Below are 22431 nucleotides of genomic sequence, written 5' to 3' on the forward strand. Positions count from 1 at the left end.
TCATTAAAAACAAATAGCACATCTTTTTGATTATTCTGTTTCAGGTAAGTAAATTAACTAGGTTAAGTCTTTCCCAACTTTGTTCATCAAACCTTTGGAGGTCCAGATCACAACTTCCCATTTCTGGGAAAAGTCAAATCCAGCATACAGAAATAACTCATTCCACTTAACAGCTTTGTTACATTTTAATAAAACATTGAAACAGAAAAACTTTTGAATCATTCCAAAAATCTGTTTTCCAATAAACACATGTCTGGTCTATGGAAGAAAAAAAATAAGTTAAACTGAATCTAATAAAGACACAGCATAATCTCATTAACAACAAAAACATTTTAAACACAGAAGGGAACACATTTATTCATGTACCTTACAGGTCAAAGGTCATGCTGACAGCAAACACTAATGCTCTCCATCAGTTTTATCTCTGTGGTTAGCTGAGCTTAGCACAAAGAACCGCGCTGCATCTGAAATCCCACACCCAACTCTAACCTACTCCCGTACACAGACTCAGTATGTGTGACAGTATGTCATTCACATGTGTGTTTATGCCTACCAAAGTGAACTCTTACAGGTTTATATACACACTCTTGTGCATGAATGTCATGGTAATTTGGGGCTTTTATTTACTTCTTTAAGCTGCTAATAGGTCCTGATAATATATTTCAAACTTATGTTTTAACAGTCATTAAAGACGTATGCTGTATGATCATTTGATGAAACGAACATTTCAAAGGAATTATTACAGATGAGCGTATATAAACTTCTGACCTCGACTGCTCATTTACATTGAGACTGAAGGGTTATTGCACAAGTTGTTGGTTAGTAAATAATTTAGATTTTATCCTAATGAATAGATGATTTCAGATGCAGCGCTTAAGCATGTTAGCTAGAAAGGGAATCAAAGAGGTTTAGTTGACTAAAGAAGCTAGCTAGACATGAAGGGTAATGTATACTAACAATCCATCGAGTACTATTAATCCTGTAGGAGCACTTTATTCATTTTATTGTTTATTCAACACCTTAAGCTAACACAAATCTAAATGAACTTGTAGCTAACTCAAAGCAAGCTAACCTAGCTAAAAATCAGGCTGGAAGCATAGGCGTATATCATAACGCTAATGGTAACTTCATTCTGACTCCTAATGACAAACTGTTAGATAATATGATATACAACGTAAATAAGACTTTTATGCATGCTGAATACATTAGTGGTAGAAGCTACAGTTATCTAGGACACATTTAAGATAAATCTGGCTATGCTAGCCAACAGTCTCCCTTGTTGTTGGCTTGCTGCTTGTGCTAAGCTAGGTTAACCACTTTGATTAAAACAATGTTTTACTTAATAAATGCTGAAAAATGACATAAGATGATTTTATACAACATAGGACCACTGATCTTCAGACCTAACATATTGTCACAGCAGCCCTCTCCTTTTATTCTTTAACCTTTTCAGACCTAAATCCATCAAAGTGACCTGTCGTCACTTCTACATTTAAGTGGGTCTATTTAGCTCATATTTCAAATATGAGCTAAATTTTCAAACGGTACTCCACACAAGTCCCTAAAGGTTGAGCTAAGAGAAAAATGAGTACTCTAAATAGTACAGCGAATACGCTTGGCTCACGCACACAGATTTGTGGCACTGATTTGCAAAGGACTTTGTTCTTCAGCGAACAAAACATGGACACTTAACTACCAAGCAAGACCAAATTTAACGGTAGAATAATACTGTCTAACAATTGTGCTTCTCATCAGTGCTGGGCCACACGTTCATCTTGAAATCTGCGGGGAAGTCACAGGGATTACCTTTACAACATCATGTTTAACATGAATATTCAACACCATTAGTTAGTTAATGTAGCTTAAAAGTCAAACAAACAGCAACAGTATAACAAGTTTCATATTAACATAAAGCCTGTCTAAATGGAAAGACAGTGGCGTGGATACAGTTTCACCCCAAAATATCAGATTTAACATATCAACACTAGGCTGTTAACTGGAGTTTTAACTTTTAACTACAAAGCAGATTTTCTTTCTTTCTTCTACAACTTTTGTAAATTTTAAAAGCTGCAGAAACAGTTACTAAACTGTCTTAAACATAAGGCTTGACAGAACAGGAAGTCGGTAGAGAAATCTAAGACTTTCCTTCAATTTGCTGACTTGAGTTTTTTCTACAAAATACCCAAATATATTTTAATATAATGCGTGGGACAAATTTGTTTCTGCTTTAAAGTTGTCCTGATTGATTGCCACACTGTGTAGAAATGTTACTATGTAGTAATCTATTAACTGTGCTCATCCAGTACCAACACTTCATTCTGCTCCCAGTGGCTAGTTAAAAAAATAAATAAATAAAAAATCACCTGCAACTCAAACGACCTGTGCTGACGGCATCTACTGGAGGTGGGTCCAGCCTGCTGACACAGGTGTTATGACGGTATCACTAATGTGAGAGTGAAGATAAAAACTGGAGGTCTAAAAGGGGCTTATAGTTCTCCTTTGATTTACTCCATCTCGCTCGTTTTCTCACCATTTTTCTTCAACTGAACAGCGACCGAATGTCCCGAACACCGAACTCACCACCGCAGAGCCTCTTTCCTCCTGTTGTTACATTCCTCTGTTCAACACTAAACAACTCCTCCTGGAAACATCATGCAGCAATGAACGATTGCAGCTGAAGGAGACAGTCGTGCCATGAAATGCAGAAACAGATGATGATGATGATGGAGGATGAAGAGGTCGGGCGGAGTTGAAGAAATGAAGACCGAACATCCCTAAGAGAGAGTAAAAAGAAATAAATATCTGAGGCTTTAAAGACAGAAGACTAGTAAAACGTAAAGAAGATACTCACCTGCTGATTCATGCTGTCATCAGCAGACCTGTGGTCACTGCAGCAATGAAAACAGAGTCTTAGTATGAAACTGTGAAGTTAACTCGGCAGATGAGTTTACCCCCTTACCCCCACACTCACATTCCTGGGTATCTGGTGGAAGTAGGGCGTCCTGTCTGTTGGCGAGGACGAAGGCCAGTGTGGCCAAGATGGCATAATCAAGAACTCCCAGGATGGCCAGAATGTAGGCCCAGTGAACTGAGCAGTTACCTGGAGAGAAGCTGCCCACCTGGAGACAGAGTCACGATTAAGGACATCAGTGTGATAAAACACCCAGAAGCAAAACGATCAATCAGAATCCTCACCGAGTCTCCGCACAGAGCTTTCATCTCCTGACTCTCCCATGAGTCAGGAAACAGAAGACACGCCAACGCCAGACAGAAACCTGCAGAGACAAGAAAATCTTGAAAAGCTGACCTCTACAGGCAGAGAGAGGAACTACAGAAACACTGTCCTCTCAAATAAAACTAGTGTCTGACCAAGCAGCAACCTCCAGCCTGGTAAATCAAGCCAAGTGCAAAAATAACCATGAGCTGCAGTTCTGCTCTCGTCTAGCTGCAGACAAACCACCACGACAGTGACCAAAGTGTTTGGGATTCAATGACCCATCAACATGACTAACCTGCAGTCAGCTGCAGCCAGGCGCAGATCTTGTAAACCGTTGCGGCGCTGCAGAACCTGAAGAGACAGAGACAGAGGACGCTGGTCCACACCGCCAACAGAGACACCCCCACCAACACCGCCACCGACTGCAAGGACGGCAGTGGAGACAGAGTGGACAGACCACCGTGACAGTCTGGGACCGGCCAGTCTGACTCCATGCACACCTGACAACACACACATGTCATACACGTGTTCATTAAAGTGATCGGGTAAGCTATTTGATCATCCATCTGTGTGCAGGTGAAACCCCTAAAAGATTCAGCTGTGGATCGGACAGGCACCGTTTCTCACCTCAAACAGTCCCAGTGTGCCGCTGGGTGGCTCTGGTCCCGCCTGCTGTCGGCGAACGTCTGTGGTGCAGATCCAGGACGGCTGCACCAGGATAACCACCTGGATGATGGCAAAGCAGAGAGTGCAGACGGCCCAGAGGACGCCAACGGCCCGGGCGCTCCGCACAAACTCAGTCTGGTACAGGCGGGAAAGGTCAGCGAGGCTGGGAGACACCAACATCACTGAGAAAGAGACACGTTTGACCATGACGAGAAAAATGTCTGTAGACTTAAACAACCTGCAGATTCTTTTACTGTCCTCATCCTTCCAAGGCGCTTCGTGTCAGCTCTGCTACCCTGAAACCTGGAATTTTTACCGTGGCAGGACGGTTGCACGGTAAAAAGTACAAAGTCTGTGTGATGTTAGATTATGCCAACGCGAAAAGACCTGTGAATCGTATTTATATTGTGAGGTGAAGACCGTACAATAGATCCTAAAGACTGACAATCATGCAGAGACCAAAACTAATACAAACTGAACTACGTTAGACCTTCGATTACTTCAAAAGGCTTATAATCAGATTTTATTCACGGTAGGTTCAAAACATATCAGCAGATTATAGCACGAAATGGAAAATGCTCTATTAAAAAACCTGCATCCTTTCATAAATGATAGTCCGGTGTATTATCTGAGATTAAAATCCTCCACTCCAGTCACTGCACCTGCACAACGTGAATGAGAGGTGGAGACAGGTGTAGCGGCAGGAGCTCTACCTGAGATTTTCAGCTGTGCAGGCTCAGGGAACAGCTATGATTGGCACATGCAGGCACGTGGTCAGGTGCTGATTACGGGAGCGCGTGCATTTATGGGAAGCCAAAATCGTGTTCGAGATTTAAAATTCGATTAATCGTGAAGCCCTAGATGCACAGACGGAGCGTCAGTGAATCACAGAGGCACAGGGGGAGTCTCGCTCTGCATCAATGAGCGCAGACACCGACGCTCAGGACAGCCTGCAGAGAAATTCTGCAAAGACCAAGTGGGGAAAAACCGGGGTTGATACCGAGAACACGAAAAGCTGCAGAATCAGAGCGACCGACAGCCAATCAGCGGCCGATAAACATCAGATCACCTACAGACCAACGTCACATCATCACCCCGTGATTTACCGAGCACAGAAACGGCACGAGCCGCAGCCGTATTCATCCGGTAAAAAGAGAAAAACGGCATCAACCAACCTGCAGCGTGAGGAGCTCCACCTGTCTGTCCGTGCACCTGTCTGTCTGCGGGAGGAGCTCCACCTGTCTGTCTGCCGGATGAGAGGATGCTGCAGCAGCAGGGAGGGGGCGGGCTCCTCTACATCCCCGGATGTGGAGCTTCCGCTGTAAACAATAATCTGCTGATCAATAAGCGGACGGAGAAACACGAACAACAGACGAGCCTCCACACTCCACACTCGGTCGTTTGTAATGAGCTGCGCCTCCTACAGGAGGACTGAGGAGCTGCAAGAGGACTGAACGTTCACTTTGATTCATCTCGCACCAATTTACAAGATATGAGCAGCAAATGGCTCATTTTACCTTCTTTATTCGTCTGTTAATTTGCACCAATGCATTCTATTCTGTAAAGGTGCATGACTGAATGCAAAGGTCATTCCTCTGACTGTTTACCACTGAGCATGTCCATACACTGTACTTAAAAGAAGTACGCAGCAGCAATAACATCCCTGACTTGACTCTGGTCGTGTTAAGGAGCCGGAAGTGACCATATCTGGAGGAGAGGGTGTGTTTAGCAATTTCCCATGAATGCATCTCTCACGTCTGCTAATCTGAAATAAAATACAGGCATGTCATCTCACTCATATAGACTTCTTGGCTGGTCTCTGCCTCACAGCAAAAGATGTCATTTGACAGATAATTCGTAATTCAGTTGCTTCAAACGGGGAAGAGAGGTCTAAATCACTGACTTCGTTTAGCAGAGGTGAGCCCTGGCTGAATAAAGTGACCGTATTAACCTCAGTGTGCTTTGTAGTGCAGGGCAACATCAGAGGGTGAACCCCAACGATCAGTCGATCATGTGAACAAGAAGTTGTGAGATGGAAGAACTCATTTTGAACAGTCGGAGAACCTCCATCCGAACCAGGCTCTGGGAGAGGCAGGCATCGGCTGAGATGGGTTGGAGGTGAGAGGAAAGAGAGAGGACATGTTGTGATAGTGTATAAACAGCTCATAGCAGCGTAGCTCCTCTCTAACTATGAGCTTTGTAGAAAGAAACTTTTAAACCTAATCTTAAAAGTAGAGAGAAGCTGGAAAACTGGGAGCTGGTTCCACAGAAGAGGAGCCTGAAAGCTAAAGGCTCTGCCTCCCATTCTACTTTAAATACTCCACAAGTAAGTCTGCAGTCTGAGAGCAAAGTGCTTGGCTAGGATACTAAAAGGTCTTTATGATATAACAGCACCTGAGTATTCAAGACCTCGAGGGAAAGGATTTCAAATTAAATTCTGGATTTAACTAAGAGCCAATGAGAAGCCAATATAGGAAAAAGATTCTCAGTTTTTCGCTGCAGATCTGGATGAACTGAAGGCTTTTCGGGGAGCGACCAGCAGAGTAGAAAATAAACCAAAACAGATTTCGAGCAGTCTGGGGTCTTTAATATGAACAGCCCGCACTCGAGCAGGAGACACATCTCTTCGGCTGCTTTATGTCAGAGAAATGATTTTTTTTTATATTATGGAACAAAACAAATCAATGAACTCAGTTATTGATCATTCTCGCTGATTTATTGCTGCAACATTTCAGCGGGAAAGAAAAAAAGGTTGATTTGAACTAAAATTCCTTTTTTTTTCCTCTAAAAAATAACAGTTTCTGTTTTCAGACTTTTTTTGTTTTTTAAACTCTGATGTTGATTGTTTCGGTCTGATGGACGGTCATCACGCCGTCAGTCACATTTTGGCAACACTCTCTGGAGGGGGCGTGGCCTTTGGTGACATCATCACCACTATGACTTGAGAATGAAGTCCTCCTGAGCCAAAATTCTTCCTGTTTTTCTGAAAATGTCTGTCTTCTTCTTTTTGCTTCTTCAACTTCTTCCGCTCATGATTTTCAAAATAAAAGTGTTAACAGCATGCTGGTGTTTGATCACATTTTCGGAGAATAGAACTGACAACTTGCTGATGACGATGAAGATCATTGAGTGTCTGAAGTAAAAAATACAAATAAAAACATCTTTTGCTTTGCACGTGAGTTTTTGTGTTTTGGCAGTTGTGGGACGCCGTACAAAGCTGGTGAATTTAACAGCGTTTCCCCAGGAAGCACCACTGCTGCTGGTATCCATAGCAATGCACTCAACCGTCCAATCACAGAGGAGGAAGACAGCGAGAAGAAAAGCGAGAAACAGCTGCATACATGAGGTTTTACGCTCAGCTCCAGGGGGGGATCTCCTCTCCAAACTTGGCGCAGTGAGCAGCGTTTTTAGCTTCAAACAGAATCTGAACAACAGAAGAAGAAACGTGATCATCACTGTCAGTGCACATAAACACTGGCTGTGAAAGCCAGGACATGTTTGAAACAAATGGCTTTCCATACTTTAAAAGTTTTAATCCAGTCCGCATCTTTTCAGGTTCTTTTAAATTTTGGCTTGTGTTTATAAAGTGACACCAAACAAAACAGCTACACTTTTACCTGCACAGTAACAAAGTAACTAAGCACAGAATGGAAACAAAGGGAAACTAATGCTGAAGGAACAGAGCAGAGAAATTTCTTTACTGAGCTTGAAACATTCTCAATGACGTACCGTGAAGTTTCACTTCTATGTGCGTCTAGTTTCACGACACAAAGCTTGGCTGTGTGTCTCCAGTAAACCACAATCATTCTTAATTTAATTATTATTTCCTGGTGAACCAGCCTTGGTAACACTTATATGTGCAAATTCAAGATCTATTATTAGTTTTTACATCAGATATATTTGGTTTAATTAAAACCTGTTAAAACCAGGCTCAGGGTTGGATTTATGACGCTGAATTATTGTTGTAGCATGACATTAATATCTCTGAGTAAACGTTACAAAGCATGATAACTTTGTTTACTGTTTGAGGGGTTTATGTGTCCCAACAGGTGTTCAGTTAAATTAACTGTGTATCCAGGTAGTAGCATCACCTGGTTGTGTACGTAGGCCTCACACAGGTAGCACCACGCAGAGAGATCGCAGAAACTGAGAACCAGGGGATGTTCAGACACGACTCCGTGATTCACCATGTGTTCGTTCACATAGCGACCACAGAACACCTGAAATATGCAGATGGCAGTCAGGTCAGCAGGTGAAACGCGTCTTGGATGCATGTGATGCACAGGTATGACGTGTGACCTGGTAGCAAGTGAGACAGATCCAGTTCTCGGCCTCTGAGCCGCAGTCCTGACACGGCCGGAAGACGTCTATACCCGAGGAGGGGAGGGGCTTAACGGCATCCAGGTGAGGACACCAGGAGAGAGGGTCCACCACATACAGAGTTGACTGCAGAGGGAGACAGAGAGATGGACAGTCAGACACACTCGTCTGGATTTTTAACTTTATTAATGATCACAATTAAATGATGTCTGACTCCATCTGCGTCGGCGCCACACATCAGTTCCAGGGATGTCTGAGGCTTTGACCAACCACACGCTCCCTCGGGCTCTGGCGCCGCCCCGGCTCCAGCCTTATCTACACCTGCGACAGACTCTGGTGTTGCCACGCCAACAGGCTATGAGAAATAAAAGTGAGGAAGTTGTCATGGTCACATAGAGGGTGGGACATAAAAAAATGTTGCTGACTCACCTGACACGACATACTGTCTGCTGATTCGCTGCACGCAGGTGTACTGTCATCTGACTCCTTCTTCACTTCTTCACAGGTTAGCTTTTCTGAGCTCAGGGGGACCTTTGGCCTAGCTCCTCCCACTGGAGAGGATGCAGGGTTCTGATTGGCTGAGGTCTGACCGATGTCCAAACTGGCCAGTCCCTGAGTGAGCTGCTCTAGACTGCTCACCGTCTGATTGGACAAACGAAATGAGGAGCATCCTCAGTTAAAATTTGTCCTTCTTTATCAGGAGTCTCATCTCAGTTTGTGGGTGTGTTACCGTAGAGTCCTCCGGTCGTGCAGGGGGCACCGGCGGTTTGTCGTTGCTGATCTGCTCTGACTTCCTGCCTTTTCCTTTAGAACTACGTTTCCCACGATGCTTCAGGGCAGGCAGGGCTGCCCGGACAGACTCTGGAACTGAACGACAGAAAGAGACATTCAAATGAAATTAAATGGGTATAAACTGGTACATGAACAGAGTCCATGAACACAGAACCAGGTCCAGGTTCTGGTCTTGGATCTGGTCTCTACACACACTCCTGTCCAGTAAAAATAAAACTGATCTCTTTAATGACAGTTGTTTTAATTCATTCCATCTCCATCCAGCCAGGTTTTTTCTGACTTTCTTCTTCTCATGGCTGTGAGAAAAGCAAAACAAAGCTGGCTTAAAGGGAGAAAGCCAGATTTCTGACAGAGGATAAACTGAGAGGCCCGGTAAACGATAAATAAAGATTATTTCTAACTGCAAATCATGCAGAGCTGCTTTAGTAGAGTCAACAATAGAACCCGGAGCTGGAGATGAGCAGAACAAGTTCTGTTTAAATCTGATGGATGAGATTCTGGACTCACCGTCAATCCTCAGGGACCTCCAGTAGGGGACGTGGTATCGGATGACCTCGTTTATTGTTGCCACGGCACTGTGGTGAGGAGGAGGGAGAGGCGTCACCAAGGCAGGAGGGGGGTCTCCTAGCAACATGCTGGTGCACATCGCCATGGAGTCAGAGATGGATGACAAATTGTAACCTCCCTGAGGAGAAAGAGACGCATCAGTTCACTCAAGTGTTCTTCACTTAATCCATGTTCACTTTCATTTTACCATCCCAGATCACCTCCAGTATGACCAGGACCCGCCCCCCAGCCAATGACATCAGCATGTGTGTGAGGTGGGCGTATCCTTCTGGAGTCACATTGTAGCCACCCAGGGGATCCCCCCGGGCTGCGTCGAACCCGGCCGACACCAGAACCAGACTGGGGTTAAACTACAGAGAGAAGACAAATTTGTGGAAGACTTAAAGGCTAATCAACCAATCAAAGCACAGTTTCAAGTCTAAACACCCAACCAGAGGACTCAATCACATCTAACCAACCAATCAGAGGACTCGTTAAGATTATCAATCAGATTGTGATCACTCTCCTGATTAACTGATCAATTTCTGCTGCTCAGTGTGTGCCATAAATGTTACCTCAGTGGCGATAGGCATGACGACATGGTGAAAAGCTGCAAGATAGTCCGAGTCACCCATCCTTCCTCCGCTCCATGCCACATTGACATTAAAACCCGCCCCCTTGGCCACGCCCACCTTGTCGGGGGCAGCGTCCTCTGAAGATGGAAAGAATGCACCGTTGTCGTAGCGGTGGAGGGAGATGTAGAGGACACTGCAGACACAAAGTCCAGTTTAGCTCGTTTTCGTCACTGCAGGTAAAAACTGTTATTAAGCTCCTCCTCCTCACCTGTCATCGTCCTCGAACATGTGCTGCGTGCCGTTGCCGTGGTGAACATCCCAGTCTAAGATGAGGATTCGCATCGAGGGATCATGAGAGGCTTTCTTGGCATAGCGAGCAGCGAGAGCTGCCGTGTTGAATAAACAGAAGCCACAGGGATAGTCTCTCTCAGCGTGATGACCAGGAGGACGGACAATGGCCACGGCATTAGTCACCTGCAGAGGAAACGGACCAATCAGCTGACCTTAGCCTGTCAGTAGTATATTATATGTATTATACACACATCACATTTAGTTCGTGTTGTGAACAGAGGACATTTTTAAGGATGGACTGTCAGACGCTAAACGTTCAAAAATAGTGCACCAAAGAGCTGGAAGACTTTATACTGGTCAGTTATTCCCATTTCAGAGATTGTAACTCGTGTTTTTGTTGCTACGTTTGCAGATGTCAGTTATTAGTAAGATGCTAAGAAGCTTTTATGACAGAGCAGAGCCACTCACGTCGTACCTGCCCACACAGGATCTGGTCCAAGGCGTTGAGGCAGCTTCCAGCCGCCAGCTGTGCACACTGGAAGCTCTGCTGGTTGAGGTAAATGGAGACGAACTCGTCGCCCAGTTTGTGCAGCTCTCTGGGCTTCATCGCCGCCGTGGCTTTCATCTGCTCGATGTGCTGCATGCTGGACACACACATTCATGCTGAGGACCAGGAGATGAGGTAAAGCTGCTCACACACAGCACTCTGCAGCTTCATACCTGTGACACAAGGACAGCTCCTCCTCTGTCGCCAAGCGAACTGGTATCCGCTGGCAGCGATCAACCAATCCCAGTTGCTGATGTTTGGAGAAGATCTTAAAGATTCGCTGAGGCTGCTCCGGGTGATGTCTGCAGTGGAGTTACATCAGCGGGATTATTACAGAATCGCCGCTTCCTGTATTCAGGTCGAACAGAGTCGAGGTAGCTCACCTGTCCCACAGGTTCGAATGCTCCATCATCCTCTCATCATAAACCAGACCTGTTGTCGTGGCAACAGAGGGGGCAAGGTTGGGCTTCATTGTATTTTTCTGACTGGTCGATGTGCTGATGGCGCGTCCCTCAGCCGACGGGCTGCCTTCTGCACGGAAAGGAGGAAGAGGGAAGTTTGATGAAGGAATGCAGGTTCCCTCTGCACATCCGTCTGGAGGGTTTAAACCTGCGTTAGTTGGAGCTTAAGAATTACACTCATCATCGTCTTTATAGGTCAAAGCTGTGTTTGATATGGTGGCAAGGGAAAAAAAGTTTTCTCACTCATGCAAAACAATCTATAAACGATTTTTATTGTTGTCTTAGATGCCAAAGAAGAAAATATATCCACCTAATAATATTATGAATCACCACAGATGATGACTGGTTCCATTCTGCTGGCCTTTAACTAACTGACTGTGGCTTTAGAATTTCAGATCAGTTGAATTTTATTTATATAGTGCCAAATCAACAACAACAGCCGCCTCAAGGCGCTTCATGCTGATGTTACTTTTAAGAGCTTGTGTCTGTTGATGTGGAGCTACCTGTCCTAACATTATGATCACAGAGTGTGTGTGTTGGTGTGGTTGAGGGTTACCCAGCACTTGCAGAGAGGCCCAGTGTGGATACAGAGCTGAGATGGTCTGAGAGATGGACTGCAGAGCACTGAAAGACACGCAGGGTGTGAATGAAACAGGCTGAGAGTCCTCCGCGTGCAGATGATGCAGAATAAAAGGAAAAACACAACAGGTGACACAGCCTTTGTAATCTGCTGGATGTCAGGTGAGGTGTTACCTGTCAGACGGAGCAGTGGGTTTAGTTAGAGGAGGACATGCTCCACCCAGCAGAGCTCGAATGCAGGCTGCAGCACTCTCAGCTGATGACTCGTAGTTATAACCTCCCTACAGACAAACAAAAAAAGAACAAAAACAAAATGAACAAACAGGTAGAAGCCAAACTCGTTTAAACTCTGATATCCAGGAACATAATTTCATTGCATCTCTACTTGGAGAAAGAGGGTACGTGACACACACACACACGTATATTTAACATGAGAGTAAAGTGATTTCAGGGTCAGGATGAATCAGATGTCAGCGTGTAGGAGGACGTTTTACCTCGAGAGCGAGAACAAGTCGACCTTCTGCCAAACTCATCAACATGTGAGTCAGAACCTGGAAACACTGAGGACTCACACACATCTCACCCTGAACACACACACACACACACACACAGAGTGAAACAACTGACGCATTTGATTAGAAAAAAAACTGATCTCAGGTCTGTGGGCGTTTTACCTTCAGATCTCCAACTGCGGCATCGAATCCAGCAGAGACCAGAACCAGCTGAGGCTGAAACTGAAAACACACACGCCGATCGATACATGACGTCATCAATATCAAATTTTCTAAATGTGTGTATGAGTGTGTGTGTGTTACCTCGTAGGCGACGGGCAGCAGCACTTGTTGAAAAGCAGCGATGTAATCAGCGTCGGTCATCCCCGTCTGACAAACACAACACAGGGAAGACTTGTTCAATAACACTAAAACCTGACGAGGTCACGAAATGCACATCAGTACAGACGGTAAAATGAAACAATCGGGATGGTTTGGAGACCATGACACAGGCAGAGCTGGAGGTGTTGAGATTTTCACCGGGAGCAACCAGAATGGACAGGGTCAGAAATGAGCACATCACAGGACAGCTCAGATAACATTAGGTGGTTTGGACATGTGCAGAGAAGTAACAGTGGATGTTTTGGACAAATGATGATGAAGATGCAGCTGTCAGGCAGGTCACTGAGAAGATTCATGGATGTAGTGAAGGAGGCCATGCAGAGTTCTTCAGGGAGTAAAAGCTGTGCAGGCCCAGAGGCAGCAGAGCAGCTTTGAACCATCCACCCCACCGTGCTTCACAGCTAAGGTGAGTTTTGGTGTATTTTTGCATGTTTTTCAGGGTTTGAACTGCTTGTTCTGCTTTACTGTTGCCTGCTCTGGGTAAGAGGCTGTCAGCTGGAGGATTTGGAAGAACTCACCTGGTTCCAGGGCAGGTTGATGTTTCTTCCTTCAGCTGGTCCGCTGCCAACAAAATAGCTGTCGGATTCTGGCAGGTGAGGCCAGAAAGAGCCCTGCTCATACCTGTGGACGCTGAAGTACAGAACACTACAACACACACACACAACACACAGATAAAGTTTAGACAGGAACCAGCTACAGCTTTACCCAAACCTAATCAAAAGCATTAGACATGATGGATGAAGCAGCTGAGCAGGTTCAACATCTAAATCAGATTCTCCTGGAAGCTCAAATATTGGAGCGATTATGCACAGCTGAGCAAAAACGTGACGCCACCTGCTGATACGCTGCACTCCTTTCAGTCCATGAGCGTGCACTGTTTTTATAAAGCTATGCAGACTAATGAAAAATCCTTTTCATCAAAGACTTTTTTTCACATATACAGGCCTGATTTCAACCACCACCTTTATCAACAAGTAGATCTAACTCTCTCCAAATTGCCCCTCGAGTTATTAGTCAACCAACAGTAAAGAAGAAGCGCAACATTACAGGCTGGAAAGATGAAGGTAAAACTAAACCTTCAGATGGATCTTTAAAAGCTGCTTTTGTTCAAATCGCTGCCTGCTCTGTCTGCCTGTCAGCAGATTCACATGTTAATAAGATCTGATCCTGGATCAGAGGAGAAGGAGCAGTTTACCTGGGATCCTCCTGGAACCGGTACTGGATGCCCTGCCCGTGATGTACATCCCAGTCCACTATCAGCACCCTGACACACACACACACACACACACACACACACACACACACAGAAACAAAATGTGAACACTGGGATTTTCAGAGTAAAGCTTGAAGCTACGTTTATTTCATTCTCATTAAACCCCCTCCCGGGGTAAAAGAGAAATTATACAAACAAACCAACAAAGCAGAGTGTTTTTAATACACATAATCATTATAATAAAAAGTAAAAATACATAAATAAAATATAAATCAACAAATCACACATGTCCAAATACAGATACAATTTCTTTACCAAGTTTTGCAAGTTTACGCAGTATAACAGTATCCTTAGTAATAAACAACTTTGTCATCTTATAGACATTTGGGCTCAACCTAAAATACACAAGCAGGTGTTTTTGTCTTAATAAATAATTATACTCATCTCTGAGTTTTCCCAAGCTACAAAGTTCACATAAACGTTTAATATATTTGACTCCATCAGATCTGCCCGTTACTACGACTAACACCACATCGAAACCTTGCTAAATAAAACAGAATAATCTAAACGACAAAAATAATTTTCCAGTTGGAATTCTCACTTAAATATTCTGTAATTAATATAAAGACTATTGTTAAACATTTCTCAATTCCAATTTTGTCTCAGAATATGAGATATCCTCATCTCAGTTACTGCTTTTATACACCTGTCATTCAATATTTTATGTTCCCATAAAGTAGAAAATCCTCTATGATCAAATATTTGCTTTAACTTCAATATCCACGGCAACTTTAAAAAGGCCTTTATCATATAGATTTTTCAAAAAGCTAAACACGAGAAATTATCATTTATTCCTATTTCCGCTCAATAATCTACACCAGCAGCCAACCATCCTACATTCAATCTTTATTACATTTAAATCCACCCAAATCTCCATATAAAACACAATTTGCTGCATTTTTATTCAAGTTAAAAAGCTGCTTTAAAAATTTAACATGTAACGCCCCACACCTCCGACCCATAGAGGTGGGAATCACCATACATCCCACGATACGATATTATCACAATACTTAACGCACGATACGATATTATTGCAATTTTTTAAAATATTTTGCGATATTCAGATTCTGTACATAAAGGTAAACTTTATCAATATTCATTTTATCTAATATCAAAGTCTCACACTCAGTCTTTCTCTCATTTCAGTTTTATTGTTGACAAACTGAACGGTTTGTATTACAGTCTAGTCCAACTTAACTGAACGCAACCATCTGGTACAATTATAGCTATTCTGAACTATGCAGTTTATGAAAACTATGCAGCCCCTTCAGCAACTGAAGAATTTGAAAGTAAATTAAAACAAAATATAATTTTACATTAAATAAAAAAGTTTTAAACTTAATTAAAATAAAACATGTCTTAAATTAAAATAAGTAAACTGTCATGTTTATTGCTGCCAAAAAAAAAGTTCAACACATTTGGACAGTGAAGGAATGTCAGGATTCTTGCTCAGAAAAAGGATCAACATGCTCTGAAGTCAGAGAATGTTCCAGTCCACAAAAACCTTTTTGTAACAAAGTATCGATTTCTGCTGTCCCTGTATCGATACATTATTAGCAAACAAAATATCACCATACTACACAGTATCAATTTTTCCCCCACCCCTACCGACCCATAGAGCAACACAGGTGAGACCAACTGTTCAAACAACTGTAACTGAGTTTTAACAGATAATCCTATATCTCTAGCTTTAGTTAAAAACTACAGAGAGCTTTCCAAGCCTGCCACTTTTGTTTTTTAATAGCTATTGTCAAGTGTTTTGATGCACACTCAATCATCCAGGAAAGTAAATCCTTCACTTGGATGAGTGATAAAACATTTCTCCCACTGAAAACGCGACGTCCAGATGAACAGAATCAACTTTTTGGACTTTTTTAAAGTGTTAGACCAAGATAAACATAATCGTTCACTCACTTATAATACAGAATTCCCAAATTAGAAGCCACCTTTTAGGAAAATTCTTATTTTAGCTCTGTTTCCGATTCTGACAATATTCCAGTGTCATCTGCATACAGAAGGACAAAAAGTCTTAAACAGACCTCAACAGAAATGATAGTCCATTATAATATCTTTGTATACTCGAAATAATTTTAAAAGACTGCAAAGAGCAACTGTTCACCCTGTCGAACTCCAATATTACAATCAAACAGTTTAGAATACAGATTTTGAGCCATCACATGTGATTCAGCATTTTGGTATAAATTATTCCCAACTGTAAAAATGTCTTCTATATATAACTGCATAACTGCCTATTATAGCAAAAGTTTTGCTATAATAGGCTTCTTTCAACCAAATCAAATTTTTTTTTGTAATCAATAAAACTCAATATGGTCATTTCTAATAATGCAGACATAAATTAATTACATTATGTAAAACAAATATATGATCAATTATTGTGTAACTCGCCCTACAGTCAGCTTGTTCAGAAAGCCCACTGCAGTTAAATAAGACGTCACCGCTCATTAATGATTGACGTAAACAATTTTCCAGTACAATTAAATACAATTGTCTGTACCGGTGTGAACACATTTACTCATATACAAAGGATGTATTCCAGCTTCTTCAAACAGGCCAAAGACCTACTTTATGGTCCTGAAAGCTGGGTAATAATGGACCAAAGGCAACAATATGTAATCACATCCTGAAATAAATTAATCTGCATGACAATAAGAGCCCGACGTCATCAGTGAAACAACTTTAATCACTGATTTACAACATGAATTTTATTATTTAGCTTGTTTTCCTACAAGTCTTAAACATAATGTAAGAAAATTTAACATCTGCATCAAACCCATAGGAACAACAAGACCTTTTAAGTCCTTATTTTGTTTGATTTCAGGCTTTCAATGACCCACGGGGAGCTCGGAAAGAGGAGCTCCACCATCTGATGATGGTTTAGCTTTTTATAATTGATCTGCACTTTTAAAGAAAGTCTTTGCTAAACCAAAACTGTTAAGACACAAAGCTACATACTAGCTCCCCAGATTGTCACACGTATACACAATGAAGGAAGACGAGTGTGTGTTACACACCTGCTGATGGCGTGCCTGGTCTGAGCGTATCGAGCTGCGATCGCCACGTTGTTGAAGATAGAGTAACCGTTGCACTCGTTGGCCTGAGCGTGATGACCTGGAGGTCTGAAAGAAGCGAGAGGCATAATATCAATCTGTTATTTCAGCGCTGTGTTCAGGTGTTCTAAGGAAAACACGGCGCTGCCTCGAGCAGGACGATCTGCTTCTCTTACCTGATGATGGCGAATCCGTTCTTGAGTTCAGAGGTCATGACCCGATCGACCAGCTGAAGCACTGCACCCACAGCTGTCACAGACACCTGGAAGGACTCCTGAAACACAAAAGATATTTAGTGCAAAATACAACTAACAACATCATGCTGTCCAGTTATCGATCATAAAGAACAAAATGAGCTTATTAAGAATTAACACGATGTGTGTGCGTGTTCTTACTGGATGCAGGTAAATGGAATCATATTTGTTGGACAGAGTTTGGAGTTCAGCCAGTGTCATCGTCTGAGTCGACTTTATCAGGTCCACATAGTGTTTCCTGCAGCAGCACAAACACACGGCAGGTTTTATGCGTGAACACATTAAAACATAAACAGAAGACGCTTTAACAGCGATCAGCAGACTCACATGTGAGCCAGCAGCAGCTCTTCCTCTGTAGCTTCTCTGGGCTAAAACACAAAAACACGTCAGGATCGGTTATCTATAAAACTCAATGATGATGTAAGACTTTTATTAATATTCATCTCTGAGGAGCTCTTATTTAGCCTAACCTCAACTCTGATACAGAGAGGCAGCAGATCTTGTCTCTCCAGCTCCTCCATGATGGCTGTCACTCTCTCCGGACTCTCTGGATGGCTGAAAACAAAGTATTTCAAAGATAGATCAACAAAGACTTTATTAATCCCACACTGGGGAAATTCACTTGTTACAGTAGCACAAAAAGAAAATTGAATTATATTAATAATGATATATATTATATCGGATATATTAAAAAACTACAGAAATAGAAGAATAAATAAGAAAACTTTTAGAATCACCTGCACTGATAGCTAAGCTAAGCTAGTTATTTCTCAGGATATAGTTATATTGTTACTTGTTACAGTTATTTGCTATTATATTTTGCACTACCCTACTGTATATTACTGTATACTTGTATTCTATTGTACATATTGTATATCTCATTCATCTGCTCCTCTGTCTCTCTTGCTGCATTGAGCATGTGTATGACAAAAGAAATAAAGTTCTTCTTATCTTAAAAATGATGTACACAAAAGCCAAAACTCTTAATAATTCAAAATGGATTAAATACTACACAAGAGTAATTTGTATTATCTACAAATGGTACTATATACAGAAGATACATGCAGAGTTACTCTGGGAGAGTCCAAGAATAATATCATATAGCTAGAAATGAGCAGACAGACTCCCCTGTAGCATTAGCTCCATATGAACTAAAACAGAGGAGCTGTAACAGCTGATCTCCTTCTTCTATGATGCAAATTTGATAGAAAAATGTGCAAACAAGCAGAACAGGAGCCCGCTTTGCATGAATTAAAAGTTAACAACAGTCTTTAGAGAAGTACGAGGTGAAAAAATGAAACTAACAAACAAGCTCATATTTAATTTAAATGATAAATTTTGCCCTGAAGGAAATCGCTGAGCTGCTGAATGATTGAGACCGTCTGTGAATCTGAAAAACCATCCAGCTCTTAAATATTCATCATGGATTAGTCTCTGCATTATTCACTCCATTAATCAACTCGCTGTTTAGAAAACATGAGTTCCTGAGGATGCCAAACAGAGACACAAGTCAGTGAAACTAGAACACAGGCCAAAGAAAAGGAAGCTCAGGTAATCAGTCATGAGGTCAGACTACAGCAGAAATCACAATTATTACTTATTAAACTTAGTTCACTTATTGACAGCTTCAGTTTCAACAGTGTATCTGTAAACATAAACTAATGTTTCACTGAAAACAAAACAAAAACAACAAAAATTGAACTGAACGTGCTGAAGCCTGCTGTGGACTGAATTTTGTATAAAACAATAATCATTTAAACTCAATTATTGTCTTTTACTGATCAATGTTAGTCAAAAATGTAACTGTAATTAACATCTGATTTAACTGCACAGCTCCTGTCTGAGGTGCTGCTTACCTCGGGTCCCACTCGTTCTTATGGTGGGTGAAGATCTCAGAGTAAACGAGACCTGTTCCACTGGCTGCCGATCTGCTGGACAGATCCTACAAACACACACACACACACACACACACACACACACACACACACACACACACACACATACAGGAAAAATAATCAAATAATCAAATAAAATAATCAAATAAAAATATGATAATGTGCTGTGTTTCAGGATGCAAAAGTGCCAGTATCAGGTATACCTCTAGCTTATGACTTGCAGAGACAGTCCTATTCACCCCCACCTATTACCACACGACAGTCTCACAGCAGGTCACACCAAACAAACAGTTTGCCTCTCACAGTTTCTGATGGAACCAGAGCAGACCCAGGACATGAGATGAGGTCTCTCAGCTGGGCTGGGAACGCCGTTGTGTCTCCTCATAAGAGCTTCTGGAGGCTTATATTATTTCATTACTTATCTCTACTTTATTATGGATGTCCATCTTTAGAGTTTGGCTTAAAACCTTGAAACACCTTCACAGGTGTAACTGACACTGGTGGAAAGGTCAGAGATGGTCTGAGGTCCAGCACAGACATCTCACCTCTGTTCCAAACACTCTGCAGGACCTGAGCTGCATGTTAACCTTTTCAAATATTAAACAGAGTGCAAAGTCTCACCAGTGTCTTCAATTTGCCACTCAGCTCCTCTTCTCGCTCCTCTCTGGTCCTCTCCATCCTTCCTCTCCTCTTCAGCTCCTGCAGGCTGTTTCCTCCTTTGTTCTCCTGTGTTCCCTCACTGCTGCCGACCTGCAAACATAAACAGGAGCCGCTGAAGCCCACCTCTCTGCTGCGACTGAAGCAAATTGACACACCGTAGGGTTAAAGCACAAGTGCTCCAACGTGACGCAAAGAAACAGAAGAAGAAGAGTTCAAATAACTAAAAGAGGAAAAGCTGAAGAAGAAGAAAAGAAAAGGCTGGGCTGTTTCTGCCTGGTGTTACGAAAGCAGACTGATGACAGATCCAAACACTCAGGTGTTTACATGAAACTGAGCGCAGAATCGAAGGAGAGGCACGACAATCTGAGATAAAAGTTCACCTCAGGTAAATGAATGATTACCTCGCCCACTTTTACTCGTCAATAATTCATACTCAGCTAAAGCCAACCTACTTTAACGCATGCAGTATAAATAGTAACACTGACAAAAACAAGTTAAATCTGGAGCACGTCACCTCGAGCATATCACTTTAATCCTAAAGAGGACCTATACTACTCATTTCTTCGTTCTCGAGTTATCGCATTCACAAACTTGTGCGTCCACCTGGCAGGGTGACGACAACACCCCGTCAGATTTTATGGCTGAGCGGCAAAAAGGTTTAAAAGGAGGTGAAGGTTAAAACCAGATGTAACCCTGTGTCGGGTGACTGACCTGAGGGGACAGACGAGGAGATCTTCTAACTGGCTTCGGTCCATGTCCTGGAGGATCTGACCCCGACTGCATCACTGATCCACTCAGATCCACCTGAACCAAAAATAACAAAGACACGTGAAGAAGAACCTTCACACCTGCGAGCCAGAACAAGCCTCGTTACAGAGGAGTCACGACTGTGTAATGTGTCAATGAGAATCCAAACTAATTAAACCCTTTAATAAACCTCATAAAGGACAGAGACAAGTACGCTGAAACTGAGAAGATTTTTCGTTTACTTAAATCTCTCTGCTCACTTTGAATTTGAGACTGAAGAGTTTCATCCCTTTTTTTTCTTTAACTACACTCTGTAAACATCTTGGAACTCAGGAGGTCAGTTGCAGAAGTTTTTTAAAAAAATAATGTCTCCCAGAGCCGGTCCCTGATGTAATCCCACTCCCACCTTGAACCCATCACTGTCACGCCACCCTCACATGCTTCCCCACTACTCCTGACTTCCTCATGCAGTTGCATGAGACACAGTGAGGCTCCTTCTGGTTTTCTCTATACTTCTCTATCAACACTCTCAAAGCAAACATCAAATCTGTCGAGCTCTTTCTCAGAATGATCCATACTGCTGCTCCTTATCCTAACTTCAACAGCTCTTTCCCATATCTTTATTCTCACACTCGTCCACTTTGTCTCTCTGTAGTTACTCAGCTCTGCACATCACCCTTGCTCTAGAAAATCTGTACCAGTACACTTCTTCTCCAGGTGTGATTGTGTTATAAGGAAGACATTCTTTTAGCTTTTTTTCTTCCTACTTTCGCCAAGTCCTGGTCAATGCCATTCATTGGGTTTCTCTCTGTTATTATTGTTCACTTTAAAAAAAGAGTGCCCTGAAAATGACTACCACCGTAAGTTATGGATGTGTATATAGTTGAACTGAACTATGTTTATTGTTTTTCATATTTCTTCAGCATTATTTTATTTATAATTTAATTAATTTATATATTTTTAGAGATTTTCACATCTGTTACATCTTCAGCTCAGTTTCAGATTGATGCATAAATGCTTTTTCTAAGATCATGATCGTGGCCAACACCCGGACCGGTACACCGGGACCGGGGTCATCCTCTCTCGGTGTAAATAGTGAAGCAGCAGAAGCTGTTAGCCTCCTGCTAGCTTGTTCTTAGTATGAAACACCCGGACTGAGCGGATAAACTGGGACTCACAGTCAGCCGAAAACATCCACACCTTGAAACCGGGTCAAAATCCGTCTGAAGACCCGCTGCAGCCTCCGGAACCGGGACGACCAGGAAGTGTACTATTTGTTTTCCGAGCCGCTGAGCGCCAACCGTACACCGCTACCGTCGGAGGCGTATGACGTCACCGAGCAGCGCAGCCAAGGGTGTGGCGCGCGCCGGGACTTTTTTTTTTTTTAAATGATTTAAAACTAAAAACCGTTAGAGATCGATGTCACGAGCTTTTCTCTTAAAACAAATAGCGTCTTCAAAATGTAGGTTATGTTTTACAAACAGTTTTTTCCTTTTTGTTGTTTCATTTTAATAATAATCCTATTATGTCTTACCTAATATAATACTGTGGCCCTTTATTCACACTAAAAATTACAATAATGTATAGGGTTTTTTTTTTTTCTTCTGCCTAATAAAATAAAATAAAACTGAATTTAATTACAATAAA

At 42.3% G+C, this 22431-nt stretch overlaps 2 protein-coding genes across 4 annotated transcripts; both read right to left on the reverse strand.

Moving 5' to 3' along the window:
• Positions 1-170: 170 nt before the first annotated feature.
• Positions 171-5283, reverse strand: lhfpl4b (LHFPL tetraspan subfamily member 4b). 2 transcript variants are annotated; one of them, XR_014871661.1, is made up of 8 exons: positions 5059-5283; positions 3845-4065; positions 3513-3717; positions 3196-3275; positions 2972-3119; positions 2852-2888; positions 2364-2774; positions 171-1782 (listed from the first exon to the last, which is right to left on the reverse strand). XR_014871661.1 is itself a non-coding variant. In XM_085146926.1 (7 exons), exons 2-6 carry the CDS (start codon positions 4061-4063, stop codon positions 2860-2862), a joined length of 681 nt encoding a protein of 226 aa, XP_085003052.1. In that variant the 5' UTR covers positions 4064-4065; positions 5059-5283; the 3' UTR covers positions 171-2774; positions 2852-2859. The 2 variants fall into 2 exon arrangements, 1 of the variants encoding a protein (XP_085003052.1); XM_085146926.1 differs by having other exon boundaries at positions 171-2774.
• A 1223-nt stretch (positions 5284-6506) lies between these two features.
• On the reverse strand, positions 6507-22136 carry hdac6 (histone deacetylase 6). 2 transcript variants are annotated; one of them, XM_085146902.1, is made up of 29 exons: positions 21985-22136; positions 20749-20841; positions 19999-20127; positions 19339-19424; positions 17953-18037; positions 17810-17850; positions 17624-17720; positions 17405-17502; positions 17193-17297; positions 14083-14151; positions 13406-13532; positions 12810-12875; positions 12669-12728; positions 12489-12578; positions 12169-12275; positions 11972-12039; positions 11338-11485; positions 11128-11256; positions 10883-11051; positions 10385-10590; positions 10117-10309; positions 9763-9912; positions 9503-9680; positions 8934-9070; positions 8633-8845; positions 8418-8558; positions 8183-8329; positions 7975-8103; positions 6507-7307 (listed from the first exon to the last, which is right to left on the reverse strand). In XM_085146902.1, the coding sequence occupies exons 2-29, from the start codon at positions 20818-20820 to the stop codon at positions 7239-7241; spliced, it is 3309 nt and encodes a 1102-aa protein (XP_085003028.1). In that variant the 5' UTR covers positions 20821-20841; positions 21985-22136; the 3' UTR covers positions 6507-7238. The 2 variants fall into 2 exon arrangements, with proteins under 2 accessions (XP_085003028.1, XP_085003027.1); XM_085146901.1 differs by having other exon boundaries at positions 21963-22136.
• Positions 22137-22431: the final 295 nt, after the last annotated feature.

The sequence above is a fragment of the Neolamprologus multifasciatus genome, chromosome 20, assembly GCF_963576455.1.
Source record: "Neolamprologus multifasciatus chromosome 20, fNeoMul1.2, whole genome shotgun sequence".
Taxonomy (NCBI): Eukaryota; Metazoa; Chordata; class Actinopteri; order Cichliformes; family Cichlidae; genus Neolamprologus; species Neolamprologus multifasciatus.

What these genes read in the sequence shown, in the direction of transcription:
- hdac6 (XM_085146902.1), bottom strand. Translation starts at nt 20,820, where the DNA reads ATGCAGTCGGGGTCAGATCCTCCAGGACATGGACCGAAGCCAGTTAGA. An exon ending in CTCCTCGTCTGTCCCCTCAG is followed by an intron (nt 20,128 to 20,748) that starts GTCAGTCACCCG and finishes TTATGTTTGCAG; the next exon opens with GTCGGCAGCAGTGAGGGAAC. An exon ending in AGGCCTACGTACACAACCAG is followed by an intron (nt 7,308 to 7,974) that starts GTGATGCTACTA and finishes TCTGTTGTTCAG; the next exon opens with ATTCTGTTTGAAGCTAAAAA.
- lhfpl4b (XM_085146926.1), bottom strand. Translation starts at nt 4,063, where the DNA reads ATGTTGGTGTCTCCCAGCCTCGCTGACCTTTCCCGCCTGTACCAGACT. An exon ending in GCACACTGGGACTGTTTGAG is followed by an intron (nt 3,718 to 3,844) that starts GTGAGAAACGGT and finishes GTGTGTTGTCAG; the next exon opens with GTGTGCATGGAGTCAGACTG. An exon ending in CTGGCTGCAGCTGACTGCAG is followed by an intron (nt 3,276 to 3,512) that starts GTTAGTCATGTT and finishes TTGTCTCTGCAG; the next exon opens with GTTTCTGTCTGGCGTTGGCG.